The 21,645-nt window shown below is 49.8% G+C and overlaps 1 protein-coding gene across 2 annotated transcripts in view; it reads right to left on the bottom strand.

The window, feature by feature from the left end:
• Window positions 1-21,645, bottom strand: part of LOC140427162 (myozenin-2) — a 35,750-nt gene continuing 14,105 nt past the window's right edge. The window contains exons 3-6 of one of the 2 annotated variants that reach the window (XM_072512725.1): window positions 16,957-17,114; window positions 11,033-11,204; window positions 9,144-9,327; window positions 1-463 (exon numbers count right to left, since the gene is read on the bottom strand). In XM_072512725.1, the coding sequence (XP_072368826.1) occupies window positions 274-463; window positions 9,144-9,327; window positions 11,033-11,204; window positions 16,957-17,114 (704 nt within the window). In that variant the 3' untranslated portion in view covers window positions 1-273. The remainder of the gene's footprint in view (window positions 464-9,143; window positions 9,328-11,032; window positions 11,205-16,956; window positions 17,115-21,645) is intronic. The other variant, XM_072512726.1, reaches the window with a different exon arrangement.

Here is a 21,645-nt window from a genome sequence, read left to right as displayed (position 1 = left end):
TTGTATCCAGTATATTTCTCTTTAATGTCGACCAATGTGATTCATAAAATTCAGTGTAAGACTTCACGTTTAACAAGGTGGACTGTTCAAGCTTGGTGAAACAGTTGTGTTCGACTCAGTCCTGGTAAAATATCGCAGGGTGGTATTGAAGGGAAGCTTCTTTGTTTCGAATAGTGAAGGTTGCTAATTCCCTTTTGTTCTTTCATGAGGTTTATTTTCCTGACATCAGGATGCTTATTGGAGAAGCCCCTCCCCCTTTGCAGTAAGACTATCTCACAAGTCTGCAGATTCCGGGAGGGGAGGCCCAGTCCATCCGCGGGCCAGCCTGTTGAAACTGGGCCTGTTGGCGAAGCGCTCTGCATCGACCATGACTTCCGGCTCCTCTTGTATCTCCGTGGGCTCAAATCCCGAAGCTTCGAACAACCTCCTGTGACCACCAGGAACACCAAAAGGAGTGGGAGCTCTAGAGAAAGAGGAAATCAGTGAGAAATCGGATACGAAAAGTGCAAAGGGACACGAGACCCTGGAGAATGTTCAAGATCATATCCTGCGGTCTGTTTCCGTTCCAACGAGAGAGCCGGCGCAGTTGGACCTGGTCCTGGGGAATGAGTTGGCCCAAGTGGATCAAATATGAGTGGGAGAGCATTCGGGACGGTGACCTTTGTATCACAATGTTTATGTTGGCCATGCAAAAAGGACAAGGAACATTCTATATTTGGATAATTGAAGTCTCCCATTATAATTACTCATCGTTCTTGCGCCTCTCTGTAATTTCTTTGCAAATTTGTTTCTCTACATCCCTTCCACTAATTGGTGGTCTTTATAGTACACCAGTCAATGTCATTGCACCTTTTTAATTCCTTACCTCGAGTCAGAGAGATTCTGTCCTTCACCCATCTGGAATACCCCCTCTCTCCAGTACCACCTTTAATCAATACTGCCACAGCCCCCTCTTCTCCCTTTCCTGTCCGAAACACTTTATACCCAGGAATATTTATCACCCAATCCTTTTCTTTGAGTCAGGTCTCTGTTACAGCAATAATATCATAATTCCATTTGTCAACTTGTGCCTGTAGTTTACCAATTGTATTATTCACATTCTGTGCATTTACATACATGCCCGTTAATCCTGATTTAAGCTTTTTTACTTTCTCCTACTCTGAGCCATTGGCAATGCTGCCGTCACCACAGCCCTCAAACTAGACCCCTTACAAGATTCCTCCTCCATCCTAACCCACTCGACACCTCCTTCCCACCATCACCTCACCTTGTCCACATTCGCCGCCCAATAATAATGAAGCAGGTTTTGGCTACGCCAACCCCCCCTGCTGCCTCTGCCTCTGTAGCAGGGTCCTCCCCACCCTCGGCACCTTCCCCGCCCATGCAGTCCGAAATGATTGTGTTCAATTTCCGAAAAAGACCTTTGGTATAAAGATCGGGAGAGCCTGAAAAATAAACAACCTCGGCAGAATATTCATTTTCACCACTTGGACCCTCCCCGCCAACGTTAAGTGCAATGTATCCCACCTCTTAAGATCCTTCCTGGCCTCCTCCACTAGCTTCGTTAAGTTCCACTTATGGAACCCCGGCCATTCCCTCGCTACCTGAATCCCCAAATACCTAAACTTATCCCTCGCTACCGTAAATGGTACCCCCCTTAAATTAGCCCACTGTACCAGCTGTTTCACCGGGAATACCTCACTTTTCCCTACATTCAGTTTGTACTGCGAGAACCCTCCAAACCTCCCCAACAGGCCCATAATCCTTCCCATACTCTCCAACGGATCCGAAACATATAGCAGGAGGTCATCGGCACCCGATGCCCCTTCTGTCCCCTCATAATCCCCCGCCACTCCGCAGACCCCCTGAGAGCCATCACCAACGGCTCTATGGCCAGCGCAAACAGCAGCGGCGACAGTGGGCACCCCTGCCTCGTACCCCCCGTGTAAACCAAAAGTTCGGGAGCTCATATAATTCATCAGGGCAGCACGGTAGCATGGTGGTTAGCACAATTGCTTCACAGCTCCAGGGTCCCAGGTTCGATTCCGGCTTGGGTCACTGTCTGCGCGGAGTCTGCACATCCTCCCCGTGTCTGCGTGGGTTTCCTCCGGGTGCTCCGGTTTCCTCCCACAGTCCAAAGATGTGCAGGTTAGGTGGATTGGCCATGATAAATTGCCCTTAGTGTCCAAAATTGCCCTTAGTGTTGGGTGGGGTTACTGGGCTATAGGGATAGGGTGGAGGTGTTGACCTTGGGTAGGGTGCTCTTTCCAAGAGCCGGTGCAGACTCGATGGGCCGAATGGCCTCCTGCTGCACTGTAAATTCTATGATAATCACCACATTCAACAGCTGTATAATATTACTCGCGAGCTGCCTGCCCTTCACGAAGCCTGTTTGATCTTCTGCAACCACCCCCCGGACACAATCCTCCATCCTCGCCGCCAACAACATAGCCTATACTTTCACTTCTGTGTTCAATAGTGATATGGGCCAAACGACCCACATTCCACCGGGTCCTTCCTCTTTTTTGGGATTAGCGTGCTCTGCCTGTGTCATCGTCTCCGGTAACTCCCCCTTCTCCAGCGCTTCATTAAACGCCCCCAACAGATGTGGTGCCAGGTCCGTTGCAAATTCCTAGATACCCATCCGGCCCGGGGGCCTTCCCCAACTTCATACCCCTGATACTATCCAGCACCTCCCTCAGCCCCAGGGGCTCCTCCAATGCCTGCCTCTTTGCTTCCTCCACCTGGGGAAATTCCAGCTCGTCCAGAAACCGCCCCATGTCCCCCCATGGGTCCGCCTCATAACGTCCCTGGTAGTACTCCCTAAATGCCTCATTTATCTTCCCTGGCTCCAACACCACATCCCCAGCCGCAGTCCGGATCGTCAAAATTTCCCTGGATGCAGCCTGCCTCCGCAGCTGGTGTGCCAGCATGCGGCTCGCCTTCTCCCCACGCTCATATTGTACCCCTCTTTGTCTTATGCAGTTGCCCTCTCCGTTGTCAGCCTGTCAAATTGCCCCTGCAACCTTTTCCTCCTCGAAAATCCCTCGATGGTGGGCACCCTCGAATACTCCCTGTCCACCTCCACTACCTCGCTCACTAGACGGTCATGTTCCTCCCTCCTTTCCCTATCTGCACGAGCATTTAACAAAATAATTCCCCCCCGGACCTCACCTCTGCTCTAACTGAGGTGACACCACTTTATCAGGCATTTAAACGGGTTCACATTGGGTAAAAGTTTGGGAAACAATTCTGTTTCCCCGCAAGGCCGAGAGCTAATGGGTTTTTAATGACACAACGTTCTATTTATTCCCCGGGTTAGTAGTGGTGCCGTCTGCCTCAGATCATATATTCACCACATTGCAAGGCAGTGAAATCATCTCAGTCCCAAAATAAATCTGAGCTTTAAATATTGCGCTCATGATGTGGACCAAAAGAATGTTTGCCTTTATGCTGTGCTTCGCCCATCCTCGATAGGTGCTGAATATTTTCACAGTCAAAGAATTGCTCTTCAATGAAGTGTGAAACGCGGCAGTCAATTTGTGTTGGTCGTGGGAACAGTCAGCTGGGAGATGCTCAGATAGTCAGCGGTGTTGGCCGATGGGTAGGTATTGGCTCAGCTCATGCGCGGTTCTGGCCTCCACGTTTAAGAAAGGATTTAGGATTATTGGAGCAGGTACATTGAAGATTCACTAAATTGGCCCCTGGGATGAGGTGGGTTGTCCGGTGATGCAAGGCTGAATAAACTGGGTCTCTGTTCCCTGGGGTTTAGAGGAATGAGAGGTGACCTCATTAAACATACAAAATTCTGAGGGGTTTGATAGGATGGACGCTGAGAGATCGATTCCTCTGGTCGGGGAATCCAAAACGGGTCGGGCAGGGGGGTGGGGACAGAGTCACAGGATAAGAGGCCGATCATTTAGGAACTGAGATGAGGAGAAATTATTTCACTCAAAGGGCTGTGAACATTTGGAGCTCTTTACCCCAGAATGCTGTGGATCCTCCATCGTTGAATGCGTCTACGGCTGAGGTGGACAGATGTTTGGTCGCTCAGGGAATCAAGCAATGTGGGAGCAGGCGGAAAAGGTGAGGTCCAGGGCCAACCCTGAGCATTTTCAATGGTGGAGCGGACTCGATGGGTCACATGATCTACTCCGGCTCCTATTTCTCATGTCCCCGCCCATCCCGGCCAATCCCCACGCAATCGTCAAACAGCATCACGGGATTGGTTTATACCAACCCAAGCTTGGACGTCTCAGCTGAAGGCCAATGTGGCTCTCGCTTCACTCCCGCTCTGGACCGCCAGGCATGGGGATGTGCCTAGTTGCTGGTCAGTGGCCTGTGCCATCATCCTGATAGAACAATAGGGACAGGAGCAGAACAGGAATAAGGGGAGACACAGTGGTGTTGTGGTCACATCGCCGGCCCTAGTAACCCAGGCTACTGACCTGGGGACCCGGCAGCTGGTGGAATTTAATAAAAATAAATAATAGAATCTGGAGATCACTATTGGTGAGCCTGAAACTATCATTAATGGTCATCATCTGATGCACTAAGCCTTACTCGGTCTGGCCGACAGGTGACTCCAGACCCACAGCAATGTGGTCGACTGTTAATTGCCCCCTGAAATGGCCGAGCGGGATACTCAGTTCAAGGGGAATCAAGATTGGGCGACAAGTGCTGGCCCGGCCAGGGACACCCCTATCCCGTGGAAGAATTCCAAGAAGGAAGCCCGGTAGCCTTATCCACTCCTCATTGGGGTCATGGCTGATCTGTGACCTCAACTTCATCTACCCGCGGTGGCGCAGTGGGTCAGCATTGCTGCCTCACGGCGCCGAGGTCCCAGGTTCTGGGTCACTGTCCGTGTGGAGTTTGCACATTCTCCCCGTGTCTGCGTGGGTTTTGCCCCCACAACCCAAAGATGTGCAGGCTAGGTGGATTGGCCGCGCTAAATTGCCCCGTAATTGGAAAAAATGAATTGGACACTCTAAATTTATCTTTAAAAACTCTATGTACCTGTCCCATATCCCTTAATATCTTCAGTTCAACCTATTTACCAACGTTTTTCAAATTAGCGATTGACCCAGGTTCGACTGACGTCTGCGCAGGAGGTTGCCCGAACTTCTACCGTGATATGCACATAGGAACGCGTTTCCCAACTCCACTCCGAAAATTCAGCCTCTACCTTTTGCTGCAGGAGGGGAGGGGGGGGGAATGGGAGCTGCCAAACGAGCTGAGCTGATCCAGTCAGCTGTCGCCATATGGCGGACAAGGCAAACTTGTGGAGTTTGCTTATTTCACTACGGGGGTGGGGGGGGGTGGGGGGGGGGGGGGGGGGCTGTGTGCCAGTGGCCTGGAGGGCTGCCAGCCAGACAGAATGGATAGAGTTTGGGATTAAAATAGAAAAGGGAGAGAGGGCTAAAGATTTCAAGTTCTTATTGCACGAACTTGCCACAAAACAAATTGCTGTTAGCAACAAACAGATCTAGACTGGAATGTGGGCAAATCATTTACTATTGTGTGTGATTTAATTTACACATAATTCTTATTTTACAGCAGACATTTTGCTGATACTCATTTTTAAATCAATATTTTAGCTTGTATTAGTGGGTGTTTGAAATCAGATACATTCCCCGCGAGAAAATTAAATATATACCTCCAGAGGACTCTGGGGAAAGAGCGAGGAGGTATGGGTCTAATTGGATTACGATGTCATGGCGCTCGGACAGGCATGATGGGCTGAATGTGGTGGATGATCCCTTGTGTCTTCCTGGTGTCTCGCTGAGTTCATCCGACCACGCCTGCCTGTGTCCTAACTAACACCAGCAGGGCCGGGATTCTCCCGCAAATGGGGGGATGGCCTGACTCATCTGCCGGAATCCTCCGCACTTCCGGGGGCTAGGCTGGTGTCGGTAGTGTTGGCGCCGTGCCGAAGGGCGCAAGTTGGCGCATGCACCAGAACCACCGGCATGTTTCCTGTGCATGTGCAGGGGGTTTCTACTCCGCGCAGGCCACGGCAGAGCCTGACAGAGGCCGGCGCGGAGGGAAATTGTGGCCCCGCGGCACAGGACCGCCCGCAGATTGGTGGGCCCCGATCGCGGGCCAGGCCACGCCGGATCCCCCCGCGCCTCCCCTGAGGACTCCGCTAGCCGCCCTCCAAGCCAGGTCCCGCCGGGATGGACCATGTCCATTTCACTCCGGCGGGGCTGGCCAGGAATGCGCGGCCGCTCCGCCTATTGGGGCCCGGGGAATTGCCAGGGGGGCCGCTGACAACAGCCCCCGACCGGCGCGATCCCCGCCCCCGCCCGAAAACCGGCGCCGGAGAATTCGGCAGTCAGCATCGGAGCGGCAAGGCGGGATTCACGCCACCCACCGGGGATTCCCCGACCCGGCGGGGAGGTCGGAAAATCCCGCTGCAGGTCCCCACCCACCTATCATTCCTGTGCCCACTGGCTTCTGGTCCAGTAACGCCCCGATTTTTAAATTCTCAACCTTGTTTCCAAATCCCGTCATATGGCCTTGTCCACCCCTACGTCCTCCCCCACCCGCACTGCCCCGCCCCATCACCGCAATCCCCTCAGGTCTACACTCTTCAAGACTTCATTGCTCCTCTCGCCTGTTCCACCTCCCCGAGTTTAATTGCTCTGCCGTCAGTCGATGTCACATGTAGGCCAGACCGGGTAAGGACGGCAGATTTCCTTCCCTGAAGGACATTAGTGAACCAGGTGGGTTTTCAACAACAGTTGTCGTGAGTCACCGTTACTGATATTCCTGATTATTAATTGAATTTAATACAGCTGCCGTGGTGGGATTTGAACCCGTGTCCCCAGAGCACTAGCCTGGGCCTCTGGATTACTGGCCCAGGGGCGTCAACACTCTGCCATGATCTTTCCCCCTCTGGTGTCAACCATTGATTTACGTTCCTGTGAAAGGCTTTACTGACCGAAGATGCTATATAAATGCAATTTGCTGTTTTCTTGTTCAACGTTCTCCCTCAAGGTAGATGATGAAATTACGTATCATTCACGTTATGGCTGTTTATGGGATGTGTATAAGCACTGCGCTCCATAACCAATTCGCAGTGTGAAGCTCTTTGAGAGGCAGGTTAGTGAGAATAGAGTGATGAATGTGGCACACTCGGCAGGGGGACGGGGGGGACGGGGGGGGGGTGGGGGTGGTGCCATGACTGGCTGCTCCCTACGCCCTCCTACCGCCCTCCCCGAAGTCAGAGAGACTGCAATTTCTAACAGCATCATTCTTGACCTCAGGATGAGCCAATGCACTTTGTAGTCAAAGAACAAAGAACAACACAGCACAGGAACAGGCCCTTCGGCCCTCCAAGCCTGTGCCGGTCATGAAACCACCAACGAAATGCTTCTGGGAAGCTTCAGCTGTAGCTCAATAGCACTCTTGCCCCTGAGTGCCTGGGTTCAAGCCCCTCCCCAGGGCTTGAGCCCAAATCCTGAGGGAGAGCTGCACTGTCACAGGGGGCGACGTTTCGATGAGGCGTTAAGCCAAGGCTCCATCCATCTGGGTGGGTGGATGTAAAAATTCCTGTCACACTGGCTGGGTCTTTCCAGCCGAGCACTGCCCCCCCCCCCCCCACCCCCCCCGGCTCCCCCACCCGCTCCACGCAACCCGCGGCAGAGGTGGTTCGCCTGGGCCGCTGACGGGATCTTCCAGTCACGCGGAAGTCAATCGCGATTCGCGTTGCTCGCAGGCCGCGCGACCCTGGGAACCCGCCGTGGGGCCGGGGAGGAGGAGGGGGTGGGTCACCTTCGGTGGGATCGATCGCCAGCGGGAAGGGTCGGAAAATCCTGGCTACTGCCTTCGAAGAAGATGAGGGGAGCTCTCCCTGCGTCATGGCCAATAGCTGTGCCTCAATCAACATCAGGAAAGCACATTGCTGTTTGTGGCAGCTTGCTGTGTTTCGGTGAGTTCCTCACCTTACAACCGTGGCTACATCTCAAAAGGTAAAGTGCTTTCAGACATCCGGTGCCAGTGAAAAGTGCACAAGTCTTTGCAATGTGCTAAACATGGCCAGCCTATCTGTGCACAGCATGCTCCCAGAAGCAGCAACGTGATAATGACCCGATATTCAGTTTCAGTGACGTTGTTTGAGGAACCAACATTGGCCCCAGGACACTGGGGAGAACTCTCCTTTACAATAAAACCATCTGGGAGAATGGAGGTGAGCCTCCATTTAATGTTCCATCCAACAGTGCAGCACTCCCTCAGTACTGTCACAACCCAGTCACGGCTGATACAGAAGGAGGAGTTTTCAGGTATATTTAAGTGATATGAAGACTCAAGCTGGATGTGAATCATAGAATAATAGAATTTACAGTGCAGAAGGAGGCCATTCGGCCCATCGAGTCTGCACCGGCTCTTGGAAAGAGCACCCTACCCAAGGTCAACACCTCCACCCTATCCCCATAACCCAGTAACCCCACCCAACACTAAGGGCAATTTTGGACACTGGGCAATTTATCATGGCCAATCCACCTAACCTGTCCATCTTTGGACTGTGGGAGGAAACCGGAGCACCCGGAGGAAACCCACGCACACACGGGGAGGATGTGCAGACTCCGCACAGACAGTGACCCAAGCCGGAATCGAACCTGGGACCCTGGAGCTGTGAAGCAATTGTGCTATCCACAATGCTACCGTGCTGTATGTGGTGATATGCATCACTGTAGGTACACAAGGGGTTAACGCAGATACACTAGCACCAGAGACATCATGACACATAGACATTCAACCAATAGGTCAGTAAGATAGGACACAACCAATGGGCAGTCCAAGACCCAGAGGTGACACTACCACAAGGGGGCTCCCCATATAAAAGGACAGGGCACACATGCTCTTTCCCTTTTCCACAGGCGACACTCAGAGAGACAGGGGTAGATTAGGAAGCATCACACCCACCGCATGGCTTAGAGCAGACTGGTTAGTTGGACTGAGTTACTATAGCAAGATTAGCAGGAGAGTTGAACTCAAGTAGGAGAATTGATAACTGTTCAATAAATGTGTTAAACCTATCTACAAGTCTGAACCTTCCTTTGTCAGAGTATTCATCAAGGACACAGCTTATGCTACATGAAGAAGCAGAACACAACACTGTAGAAGCAGAGTGTGTTTACCTGTTGAAGCACCTGTACGCTTGCGACTGAACCTTGACCGGGACCTCTGGCAGCTGGTTAATCATGCTTTCCACCAGGTCAGGTTGGCCAATCATTGCTTCAGTCCAGGGGGACTGGTAGGACTTGGGGACAGCCGTGACGTTGAACTTCTCAGGTGGGATTTCCTTCAAAGGTCCGGAATATCCTGAGGAGACAGAGCAGTGAATTCAAATTCCTCCTTCACCTCCACACTCCCTGTTTGCAACTTCCAATCCTCTAATCCTCCACGGTTTCCGCAATTCCCCAATCCTGACCTCTTGAGCATCTACAATTGTAACCGTTCCATCATTGGCGGCTGTGCCTTCAGCTCCCTGGTCCTAAACCATGGCATACCCGCCGCTCATCCCCTTCTCCTTTAAGACAGTTCTTGAGACCTCCCTTTTTGATCAATTTTGGTCACCTATTGTCTTATTCTTTGCTTCGGCGTCAAATTTCTGCCTGATCTAGCTTGAAGGTGCGATATATAAAAATGCAAGTTGTTAGACAACTCTCTGCTCCTCGCTTCAATCGTTCCCTGTCCTCCAGGAGTGCTCAACTTTTGCTGTGTTTGTCGTAAATGTGGAATGCCAGATGTGAACCTCACCTTGAATTGCAGCACAGAATGATGCCACTTCCCCCAACACTCCCATGTCAATGTTTACGCTCTCACCCGCCCAGGCCCATCTCATTCTAATGTGCGCATTTCTATTTCATTTGCCCTAGTATCTTTATCTACCTTCCCCTTGAAGGTATCTACACTGTTCCCCTCAACTATTCTCTGTGGTCGTGAGTTCTGTGCTCTCATCATTCTCTGGGGGAATCAGGTTGGTCTTGAATTTCCTGTTGAACTTATTAGTGACTATCCTATTTTGAATGTAGCTGAAAGGAGAGAAGTGTTGCCGACGACTTTTGCTTTGTGCCTTTTTTTTCAGTTTTTCCAAATAAGGGGCAATTTAAACCTGGCCAGTCCACCTACCCTCACATCTTTGGGTTGTGGGGGTGAGACCGACGCAGACACTGGGCGAATGTGCAAACTCAACACGGACAGTGACCTGGAGGGTTGTGGGGAGACTATAGATCCCCTTTGCTGTCTCCATGGCAACATCTCAGCCAATCAGAGTCGACATTCCAACCAATCAGCATAGCACTGTTGCTTCACAGCGGCGGGGACCCGGGTTCGATTCCCGGCTTGGATCACTGTCTGTGCGGAGTCTGCACGTCCTCCCCGTGTCTGCGTGGGTTTCCTCCGGGTGCTCCGGTTTCCTCCCACAAGTCCCGAAAGACGTGCTTGTTGGGTGAATTGGACGTTCTGAATTCTCCCTCAGTGTACCCGAACAGGCGCCGGAATGAGGCGACTAGGGGATTTCACAGTAACTTCATTGCAGTTTTAATGTAAGTCCACTTGTGACAATAATAAAGATTATTATTATTATCCTTTTCTCCTGCAACATGAATTGTTGTTCCCTTTGAAATTTGGTATTTCTTCATGTTTGTCCTGTTGAGTGCAAAATGAAAAGTTTTGACAATATGTCTCTCTTCAACAATACTCAAGTCCCATGTGGCCAAGCAACTGTCTATCTTACATTTACGAGTCTCCCCCACAAGCGGAAACATTTTCCCCCAAGTCTCCAGTCTCCTGTACCAAATCCCGACACCATTTTAATTATCTCGATCGGGTCACCCCGTCAGTCTTCTGTTTCTGGAGTAAAGATCCCCAGTCTGTTCAGCCCGACGAGAAAGTAACAGCAAAAAGGGGAAAGGTGACGAGGGCGGCGGGGCAGAGATTGGAAGCCGGAGATGGGACGAAGCCACATAAAAGCTGACTCATCCCTTTGGACTGCCAGGTCGCGGGACGAGCTGGGAATGTTTACCTGGAGCGATGATGCTGGGATTCAGGATAACCTTGACATTTTTGGCGGCTGACAATTTGCCAAACGGTTTTGGCGCCACAGCCGGTGCGTTCCCTTTTCTCGGCTGCGAGATGTAGGCCTCCGATCCGTAGTTCTCCTTTGACCCGTCCTGAGGCATGGTCCCATCAACTTTCTGGAGGGGAGGAGAAGGAAGGTTTGAGATACCGAAACTCCCCCGCAAAGACCCAGCGGCACTTCAGAAAACACAGTTTCTGAAAGCAGAAAGTGACAGGTGAAGCACAGCGAGATGGCGAGGGAGAGATTGGTTAATGACCTTCCATCGCAACGCCAGCGGTCAAAGTAGAAACATCAACATGTCAGAAGGTCAGCAACGAAAGAGGACATTCAGCCCCTTGAGTCTGTTCCATCATTCAATGGAATCATGGCTGATCTGAACCTCAACTCCCCTTACCTAGACTCCCGATACATTAAGAGCTATCGATAAAAGATTTTAAAATTATGACATGAGCTAACATGGAACCACAGAATCCCTACAGTGCAGAAGGAGGCCATTCGGCCCATCGAGGCTGCACCGACATCCGAAAGAGTACCCTAACTAGGCTCGCTCCCCTGCCCTATCCCTGTAACCCCATCTAACCTGCACATCTTTGGACTGTGGGAGGAAACCGGAGCACCCGGGGGAAACCCGCGCAGACACGGGGAGAGCGTGCAAACTCCACCCAGTCACCTGAGACCGGAATCGAATCCAGGTGCCTGGCGCTGTGAGGCTGTAGTGCTAACCACATGTATTATTGGGTTTCTTTTGTGGGTGAGAGTTCAACACATATTCCACACGTTTCACAAAGAAGTGTTTCTGAACTTCTGTCCCAAGTGGCTGCAGTCTGATTTTGAGGTTATTGCCTTGTTCTAGACGCCCCCACACCACTTCCCATCCTACTAATTCCTTTTGAATCCTAAAAGTCTCAAGCAAACTACACCTTGATCTTCTATATTTCGCAAGTCATAACTTTTTTCCCCTGAGAAAAGAAACATGCTGTTGAAACTTTTCATCTTCCACTCATCAGGGCAGATTTGCAAGAATATCAAATCTCAATGGAGACAACAATTTGTACTGCATGAGAAGAGAGGTAGTGGATTGGTAGAGGCGTCGCCACGGAGAATGCACCAGGGGACAGTGCACTGACAAACGTTTGTTTAAATTCAAACCAGGCCAAGTCAACTCTGGTTGGTCAAGACATTGTCAGAGGGAATGAATCAGGAAATTGGCTGTTCCCCCAAGTTTTTGTTTAGTTGAGAAAAGTGCAACACTTTCTTTTATTCGTCTATGAGGGTTAGAATCACCAGCAAAGCCAGCTGGTGATTCTTGATTCTGCCGTCTTGAACCGTTGCAGTCCAGGTATTGTTTTCCTGTCACAGCTTTTGGTACTCGGCCATTTCGGAGGGCAATTTAGAGTCGACCCCGTTGCTGTGGGTCTGCAGTCACATGTAGATCATTAATCTACACTGATAATAATTAATCATGTACAGATAATGTGCAGAAGGACTTGGGCAAGCTCGGAGAGTGGGCAATGAAGTGGCAAATGACATAATGTGGAAAAGTGCACTTTGGAAGGAGGAATTTAGGCATAGACTATTTTCTAAATGGGGAAATGCTTCGGAAAGCAGAAGCACGAAGGGACTTGGGAGTCCTTGTTCATGATTCTCTTAAGGTTAATGTGCAGGTTCAGTCGGCAGTTAAGAAGGCAAATGCAATGTTAGCATTCATGTCCCGAGGGCTAGAATACAAGACCAGGGATGTACTTCTGAGGCCGTATAAGGCTCTGGTCAGACTGCATTTGGAGTATTGTGAGCAGTTTTGGGCCCCGTATCTAAGGAAGGATGTGCTGGTCTTGGAAAGGGTCCAGAGGAGGTTCACAATAATGATACCTGGAATGAAGAACTTGTCGTATGAGGAACGTTTGAGGACTCTGGGTCTGTACTTGTTGGAGTTTAGAAGGATGAGAGGGGATCTTCTTGAAACGTACAAGATACTGCGAGGCCTGGATAGAGTGGACGTGGAGAGGATGTTTCCATTTGTAGGAAAAACTAGAACCAGAGGACACCATCTCTGACTAAAGGGACGATCCTTTAAAACAGAGATGAGGAGGAATTTCTTCAGCCAGAGGGTGGTGAATCTGTGGAACTCTTTGCCGCAGAAGGCTGTGGAGGCCAAATCACTGAGTGTCTTTAAGACAGAGATAGATAGGTTTTTGATCAACAAGGGGATCAGGGGTTATGGGGAGAAGGCAGGAGAATGGGGATGAGAAAATATCAGCCATGATTGAACGGCGGAGCAGACTCGATGGGCCAAGTTAATTCTACTCCTATGTCTTATGGTCTTATAACATGCAGAGCGAAACAGGTAGATTTTTACAACACTTGATAATTGTTTTGTAGTCACCAATACCAATTGCTGATTTATTAATTTGATGATCCTTTTTAAAATTGAATTTAAATTTCACCATCTGCCACTGTGGGATTTGAACTTATGCCCCCAAAGCATTAACCAGACCCTCTAGTCCACCAACACCCTCCACAATCTTATCACATGATCTAACATTGGTAGCCTTGGCAACATTAAATACTGGCCGAGCCAGCAAGGCCCGCATCCCTTGAAAGAATAAAACAATAACAATTCGAGTGGATCTACACTGAGTGCTTTCTGGAGCCAATATATCCCTTTCCGAGCTGCAGTTCCCAGAACTGTATATAACCCTCCAGATGTGGCCTAACCAAGGCTTTGTAGGAAAATGCCCTTCTCTTTATATTCTAGTCTAATTACAAGGACTAACAGTAACCCTTTTGGCTATTTTTGTTATACCTGACTCTACCAGCAGGTTCCCGAACACTAGATAACAACAACTGCTCATTGCCCCGGTTTCCTCTCACAAGTCCCGAAAGACGTGCTGTTAGGTAATTTGGACATTCTGAATTCTCCCTCTGTGTACCCGAACAGGCGCCGGAATGTGGTGACTAGGGGCTTTTCACAGTAACTTCATTGCCGCGTTAATGTAAGCCTACTTGTGACAATAAAGAATATTATTATTATTAGTTCCAGGGCCTCTAGTGAACAAACAATGAAGAAGAATCTGAAATTGGGAACAAAGCAGTATAAAGATGATTTCTTGAGGTATGGCTTTGTTAATTGTACCAATGCAAATCACGATGCAAGGCCCATGTGTGTTATATGCAGGGAAGTACAGTCAAATGAAAGTTTAAAACCCTCAAGACTTCAAAGTAATTTGAAGCCTAAACATGGTGAGTTTGAGGACAAACCTCTTAATTTCTTTCAAAGGAAGCAGCAAGAACTTAAAGTGTCAGCTGAAGTCCTCAGCAGAAATGTAACATTGGGCGAAGTAGGCTCACCTGTCACATTAAAGGTAAGTAATAATGTTGGGCAGCCAGCGCGGGTCCTGAAGATCGGCCCGTTGGTAAAAGTGGATCCCAGAAAAGGAAGTTTGAAAAACACTGGTCTTAAGGACGAATAATTATGTTCTGGGTCAGAGGGGAGTCAGTTCAAATACCACTGATTTCCTCTGACCATCTGTCCCTAATCTGTTTTGAATCAGCTTGTTTTAAAGAATAAACGGTGGTGTTTTTTCCCTAATCTCTAGATTTTATGTGGAGCCTATTTTACTAATAATCCACTGCCGACCCGAATTAAGATTGACTCAGAAGGTTACTTTATTTCGCACATTCAAAATCCACAAGAGGGATGTCGGTGATGTCCCACTCCCCATTCACACAGTAAAGGAAGGGGTAGAGAAAGGGAGGGTTACAGTGCAAGGACCACAGATAAACTTAATATTGGTTCACATGAGTTCCACAGTCCCAAAGTCAGAGTCCAAAGAGAAATTCTCCTCCAAGTCACTCATTATCCCAACTTGGAAATATATCGCTGTTCCCTCACTGTTGCTGGGCCATAGTCCTGGACCTTCCTCCCTAACAGCACTTTGGGTGTACCTACACCACACGGATGCAGCGGTTCAAGAAGGCAGCTCACCACCATCATCTGAAGTGCAACTAGGGATGAACAATAAATGCTGACCTAACCAGTGATCCCCATATCCTGTAAATTTTTTTTAAAAAAATCTTCCAGTGGACTCAGGTTGAATGGGCCAGTTGTCCTGTATGGACAGAGTTGGCTTCTTTGTGGCTGACCAATTGGATGGTAAAACAGCAAAGTCAGCAGCTCAGAAATGTAACATCAAACCGTTCAACAATCTTGGACCATGTGATATTCCTTCTCCACAATGACTTCAAACTGGCTGTTCATTCAATGTCTTGAATTGACTTTATTTTCAGGAATGATAAGGTCTCAGCCATTATGGGCTGAAAGGGGTAACATTTATATTGAGGGTCTGGCGTTTGGGAAGCCATTGTTTCAACAGGTCCACTAACTCCATTCGCAAGATTGGCTTATGCAATGAAAATGGCCTTCCTGTAAACTCCCTTCGAAAGGTTTGCCCATCCCAGATTGTCTTTTGGTTGTTCTTAGGCACAACGAGGTGCGGCATTCCCAAAACTGAGAGCAGAATTAATTTTTTCTGGAGACTGCTGGGGAAATTCCCAGAAAGATGGTCAACCATCTAAATCATGTAAATTGCACAGAAAAGACCTGTTTAAAAATTAGAAATAGCAATAAGGATAAAGTTCTTAAATATATGCAATGTTGGGTTTCTGTTCTGCAGTGGCTGAATGTAACAATTAGCATTGCTATTTGGATATGAGGCCCATATGATTCACATTGGAGATGGGCTTTGAGAGGGGTAGAGTCCATGTGAATCAATTGTCAGATCAGGTTGCTTTTTTCCGAAAGGATTGCTGAGCCTCACATGCAGGTCAATCTGCAATGATCTGAGAAAGAGCAAAGAAAGATAGAGGCAGCTAGTCCTGCACCTTAATCAGAATAAAAGCTGGCCCTGATCAGGTGAAATGCAAATGGGGGATTGCACTGAGATCGAAGAGACCGGGTTTGTGAGGATTTAAATGAGGCTGGAGGATTTGCCTGGCATTGGCTGAAGGAAGGATTCTCCAGAGTAAACCTCACCATGAGAGTCAATTGAGGGAGATTAGGAGTTACTTGTCAGGAAAAAGGACAATACGGGTCCTCAGGAGCTAAACATAGAAACATAGCAAATTGGAACAGGAGGAGGCCATTCAGCCGTAACAGCCCGTAACAGCCTCCCCGAACAGGCGCTGGAATGTGGCGACTAGGGGCTTTTCACAGTAACTTCATTTGAAGCCTACTTGTGACAATAAGTGATTTTCATTTCATTTCAGCCCTTCGTGCCTGCCCTGATTATGACCATGGCTGATCATCCAACTCAGTAATCTCTTCCCCCTTTCCCCTCATATCCTTTGATCCCTTTAGCCTGAAGAACCCCTGAGAATCACTTTAGACTGGCTCCTAGAGATTTAAATGTCCAGTTAAAAGGCAGTGCAAAGTATAACTATGGAATGGGATTTTCTGTTGTTTTAAAGTCAACTGAGGGATCATCACTGTAGTTCAGAGTGTAAGTTGCCTACTGAATAGTGTTTAGATATTGGTGCTTTGGTCTGTTTGCTACAGTAAAAGTCTTAAAACTTGGAATCTTGTCATGTGATCTTCCTAGTCAGTCACTGGAAATTTAAATACCTTATGAAACTTTATTGGTCTCTATGGGGCACGTAACAATGGAAACTATCATCCCAGCTCTGCAGAGAAACAGTTGCTCGAGCTCCACCTGGAGGCCATCAGTCACACTCGATCCAGTGGCCATCCGGCCAGCCCTACCACAGACCCCAGCGACCCCACTCAACATTCAACAGAACTCAACGTCAGTTCAGCTTTACTCTTTTTCCAGCATGCCCTAACGTTACCATAGTAACTGCTGGGTACCCACCGCTGGAGTCCCCTGTGCCCCTTCCACCGTGAACTTGTCGACCCTCTTCTGCCGCATGTGGAACATCTTTGATCCTTTGTTCGCGAGCAGTGATAGTTCCTCCATCATCACATCCTGAGGAACACTGACCTTCTTCCCCAGATCCAGGTGAGGCACTTCTTAAAGCAGGGAAGAGCATCGAAAGGTACAAGCAAAACACAGGAGAAGGTTAAGAAACCACTGGCGTCGGGGAACAGGATTTTGCCTTTAACAACCCTTGTTGATTTTACAGCCTCATCTTATCATAGAATTTTACAGTGCAGAAGGAGGCCATTCGGCCCAACGAGTCTGGACCGGCTTTTGGAAAGAGCACCCTACCCAAGGTCAACACCTCCACTCCATCCCCAAAACCCAGTAACCCCACCCAACACTAAGGGCAATTTTGGACACTAAGGGCAATTTATCATGGCCAATCCACCAAACCTGCACATCTTTGGACGCACACACGGGGAGGACGTGCAGACTCCGCACAGACAGTGACCCAAGCCGGAATCGAACCTGGGACCCTGGAGCTGTGAAGCAATTATGCTATCCACAATGCGTACCGTCCTGCTCACTCGCATTTATACCTTTAGCTAAATCTCCAAAGCCTTTTGGAAAGTTCCGATTTGATTCGGTATCTCACATTTGAAAAGCGCATTGGGCGAAATTTTAATTCATTCAAAACTCATCCACTTTAAGTTAAAATTGGCCCCGTTGTGTCAAATGGTTTCTTCCAACACCCGCCCCCCCTCCCCCTACCGCTGTCATTGCCACCTCACTTTCTCTCCCCCCCACCCCCCCACCCCCCCTCCCCCCCCAACCCCCTAACCTCGCACCCCCACACTCTATCTAACCGGTTCTAACTGGGCCTCTGGGCTGGAAATTAATTTCTTCCCACACCCTGTCCCACTGAGCAGGCAGCACACCAACACCGTGCTACATGGGTCATGTGCCCGATTGTAACGTTCAGCTGAGCGTGACCTATGCTGCTGGCTGGCCAAATGCTCAGCTGGGGGGGGCGGGGGGAGGGCTAGCAGTGTGCATGGCGAGCAGGTGTTCTGACTGACCAGCAGCTCTTAAAGACAGTCCCTCCCTCCGAGAGGGGAGCTGCAATGAATGGAAGGAAGATTGTGCTAACTGCCTGTACGGCAACTTGTTACAAGGAGAGGCTGATTAATTGGGGAACCAGGAAAGTGAGTGTGTTGCTCCCATGCTTCAACATCCAGGGAATTACCGGCCTATTCTGCTTAATCTCTCTTTGAGGACAAGCCTCTTGGTACAGGAATCAATTTTGTGAACGCCATGCATCCCCTCTAAGGCGAGTGTATCTTTTGCTGGATATTAGATTCATTCTGAGACCTGGGATGAAGGGGTGTGGAAGGCTGGGCACCTGAATCCACCAGACTTTAGAGGTCTGAGAGGTGATCTTATTAAGACAAGTAAGATCCCGCGGGGACTTGACTGGGGGGGGGTTGCTGGAACCATATTTCCCCTTGTAGAAGAGTCTCGGGGACACGGTTCAAAAACAAGGGGTCTCCTATTTAAGAGGGAGATCATAGACTTTATAGTACAGAAGGAGGGCATTCGGCCCATCGAGTCTGCACCGGCCCTTGGAAAGAGCACCCCACTCAAGCACATATCTCCTCCACCCCATCCCCTTAACTCAGCAACCCCAATTAACCTTTTTTTGGACACCAAGGGCAATTTATCACGGCCAATCCACCTAATCCGCACATCTTTGGACTGTGGGAGGAAACGGGAGCACCCGGAGGAAACCCACGCACACACGGGGAGGATGTGCAGACTCCGCACATGCAGTGACCCAAGCCGGGAATTGAACCTGGGACCCTGGAGCTGTGAAGCAACCGTGTTAACCACTATGCTACCGTGCTGCCCATCTGAGAGAATGTTTTTCTCCCCGAGGCCCGTGAGTCTGTGGGGTCCTCTTCCCCGGAGAGAGGTGGAGGTTGGGTCTCTGAATATTTTTAAGGCTGCCAGACAGATTCGTGATTGACAAGGGGAGGGTCAAAGGCTGCGTGAGTAGACAGGAATATGGAGCTGAGGTCACATTCAGATCAGCCATGAACGTATCAAATAACAGAAGAGTTATTTGGGGCCGAATGGCCGACTCCTGGTGGGTATGTTCGATTACGCGGGCTAAAACTGCACTCCAGGTGTGGTTTTCCTGTAGCCAGATCTAATTGAAGCCCACTCACAGACCCGCACTGAAGGTTATTATCATAGAATTTACAGTGCAGAAGGAGGCCATTCGGCCCATCGAGTCTGCACCGGCTCTTGGAAAGAGCACCCTACCCAAGGTCAACACCTCCACCCTATCCCCATAACCCAGTAACCCCACCCAACACTAAGGGCAATTTTGGACACTAAGGGCAATTTATCACGGCCAATCCACCTAACCTGCACATCTTTGGATTGTGGGAGGAAACCGGAGCACCCGGAGGAAACCCACGCACACACGGGGAGGATGTGCAGACTCCGCACAGACAGTGACCCAAGCCGGGAATCGAACCTGGGACCCTGGAGCTGTGAAGCAATTGTGCTATCCACAATGCTACCGTGCTGCCATCCAACAATGAATCTCTCCGCTTTGTATTTCTGTCAATGAGGTCCAGGCTGAACAGGTCCAATGTTCTTTTCTTCTGGTTTACGTTTGTTTATCTTTCACTTATTTATCCAAATTTTAATATTTCAAAATAAACACCACTGACACGGAACGTTAAATCCATTGCCCCCCAGCTAATCAGCACTTACCATTGCCAATCACAACAGGGAATTAAAATAGATTGCAGGAGCTGTCACTTCGCAACACTCCAGCTCTATATTACAGTATAGTACAGAAGGGAAAACTTCACATTCCCAGCAAGGGTCCAATGTGTCAGGCGAGTGGAGATCTCCGGACTTAAGCACAGTGCATATCTCTCTGTGGTATTGTCAGGTTACGGTACCTGAGAGGCTGAAGTACCGTTGGTAAAACCTAGGGCTTTTACCATTGGCTGTAGAGTATGGTAGCTCCGCCCCGATAGGCGGGGTATAAGAACTCGTGCCGTCCCAGCAGCCCTCATTCTGCACCTGAGCTGCTGGGGAATACTTCTAGCTTATTAAAGCCTTCAGTTGCACTACAACCTCGTTTTAGTAGTTATTGATCGTGCATCACTCTCATAGATGTGGTCGAGGAAATGTCCAGCTGCTCGAACAGTGTCTGCACAGGTTGGTTGTCGTTGCCCAGTGCAGAATGTGCCCACCCCCCACCCCAGTTGTGGCAGTGGCTTTGCCTTCCAAAACATGCACTCGGATGCCAATTGCGTTTGCCATTCACACCTAACCACATGTGTCAGCTATGGCTGAGTGGTTGAATGCTTGCCTCTGATTCAGGCAGTCAGGGTTTACGTCCCAGTCCAGCAACCTCATCAGAAAATCCAGACTGATAATCCCAGTACAGTACTGAGGGAGTGCTGCACTATCAGAGGGGCAGTACTGAGGGAGTGCTGCACTGTTAGAGGGTCAGTACTGAGGGAGTGCTGCACTGTCAGAGGGTCAGTACTGAGGGAGTGCTGCACTGTCAGAGGGTCAGTACTGAGGGAGTGCTGCACTGTCAGAGGGTCAGTACTGAGGGAGTGCTGCACTGTCAGAGGGTCAGTACTGAGGGAGTGCTGCACTGTCAGAGGGTCAGTACTGAGGGAGGGCTGCACTGTCAGAGGGTCAGTACTGAGGGAGTGCCGCACTGTCAGAGGGTCAGTACTGAGGGAGTGCTGCACTGTTAGAGGGTCAGTACTGAGGGAGTGCCGCACTGTCAGAGGGTCAGTACTGAGGGAGTGCTGCACTGTCAGAGGGTCAGTACTGAGGGAGGGCTGCACTGTCAGAGGGTCAGTACTGAGGGAGTGCTGCACTGTCAGAGGGTCAGTACTGAGGGAGTGCTGCATTGTCAGAGGGTCAGTACTGAGGGAGAGCTGCACTGTCAGAAGGTCAGTACTGAGGGAGTGCTGCACTGTCAGAAGGTCAGTACTGAGGGAGTGCTGCACTGTCAGAGGGTCAGTACTGAGGGAGTGCTGCACTGTCAGAGGGTCAGTACTGAGGGAGAGCTGCACTGTCAGAAGGTCAGTACTGAGGGAGGGCTGCACTGTCAGAGGGTCAGTACTGAGGGAGTGCTGCACTGTCAGAGGGTCAGTACTGAGGGAGTGCTGCACTGTCAGAGGGTCAGTACTGAGGGAGGGCTGCACTGTCAGAGGGTCAGTACTGAGGGAGTGCTGCACTGTCAGAGGGTCAGTACTGAGGGATCACTGCACTGTCAGAGGGTCAGTACTGAGGGAGTGCTGCACTGTCAGAGGGTCAGTACTGAGGGAGTGCTGCACTGTCAGAGGGTCAGTACTGAGGGAGGGCTGCACTGTCAGAGGGTCAGTACTGAGGGAATGCTGTACTGTCAGAGGGTCAGTACTGAGGGAGTGCTGCACTGTCAGAGGGTCAGTACTGAGGGAGAGCTGCACTGTCAGAAGGTCAGTACTGAGGGAGGGCTGCACTGTCAGAGGGTCAGTACTGAGGGAGTGCTGCACTGTCAGAGGGTCAGTACTGAGGGAGGGCTGCACTGTCAGAGGGTCAGTACTGAGGGAGTGCTGCACTGTCAGAGGGTCAGTACTGAGGGAGTGCTGCACT

This window comes from Scyliorhinus torazame, chromosome 7, assembly GCF_047496885.1.
Source record: "Scyliorhinus torazame isolate Kashiwa2021f chromosome 7, sScyTor2.1, whole genome shotgun sequence".
Taxonomy (NCBI): Eukaryota; Metazoa; Chordata; class Chondrichthyes; order Carcharhiniformes; family Scyliorhinidae; genus Scyliorhinus; species Scyliorhinus torazame.
Note: the sequence above shows the minus strand (reverse complement) of the source record. Positions and strands in the feature narration are given on the sequence as shown.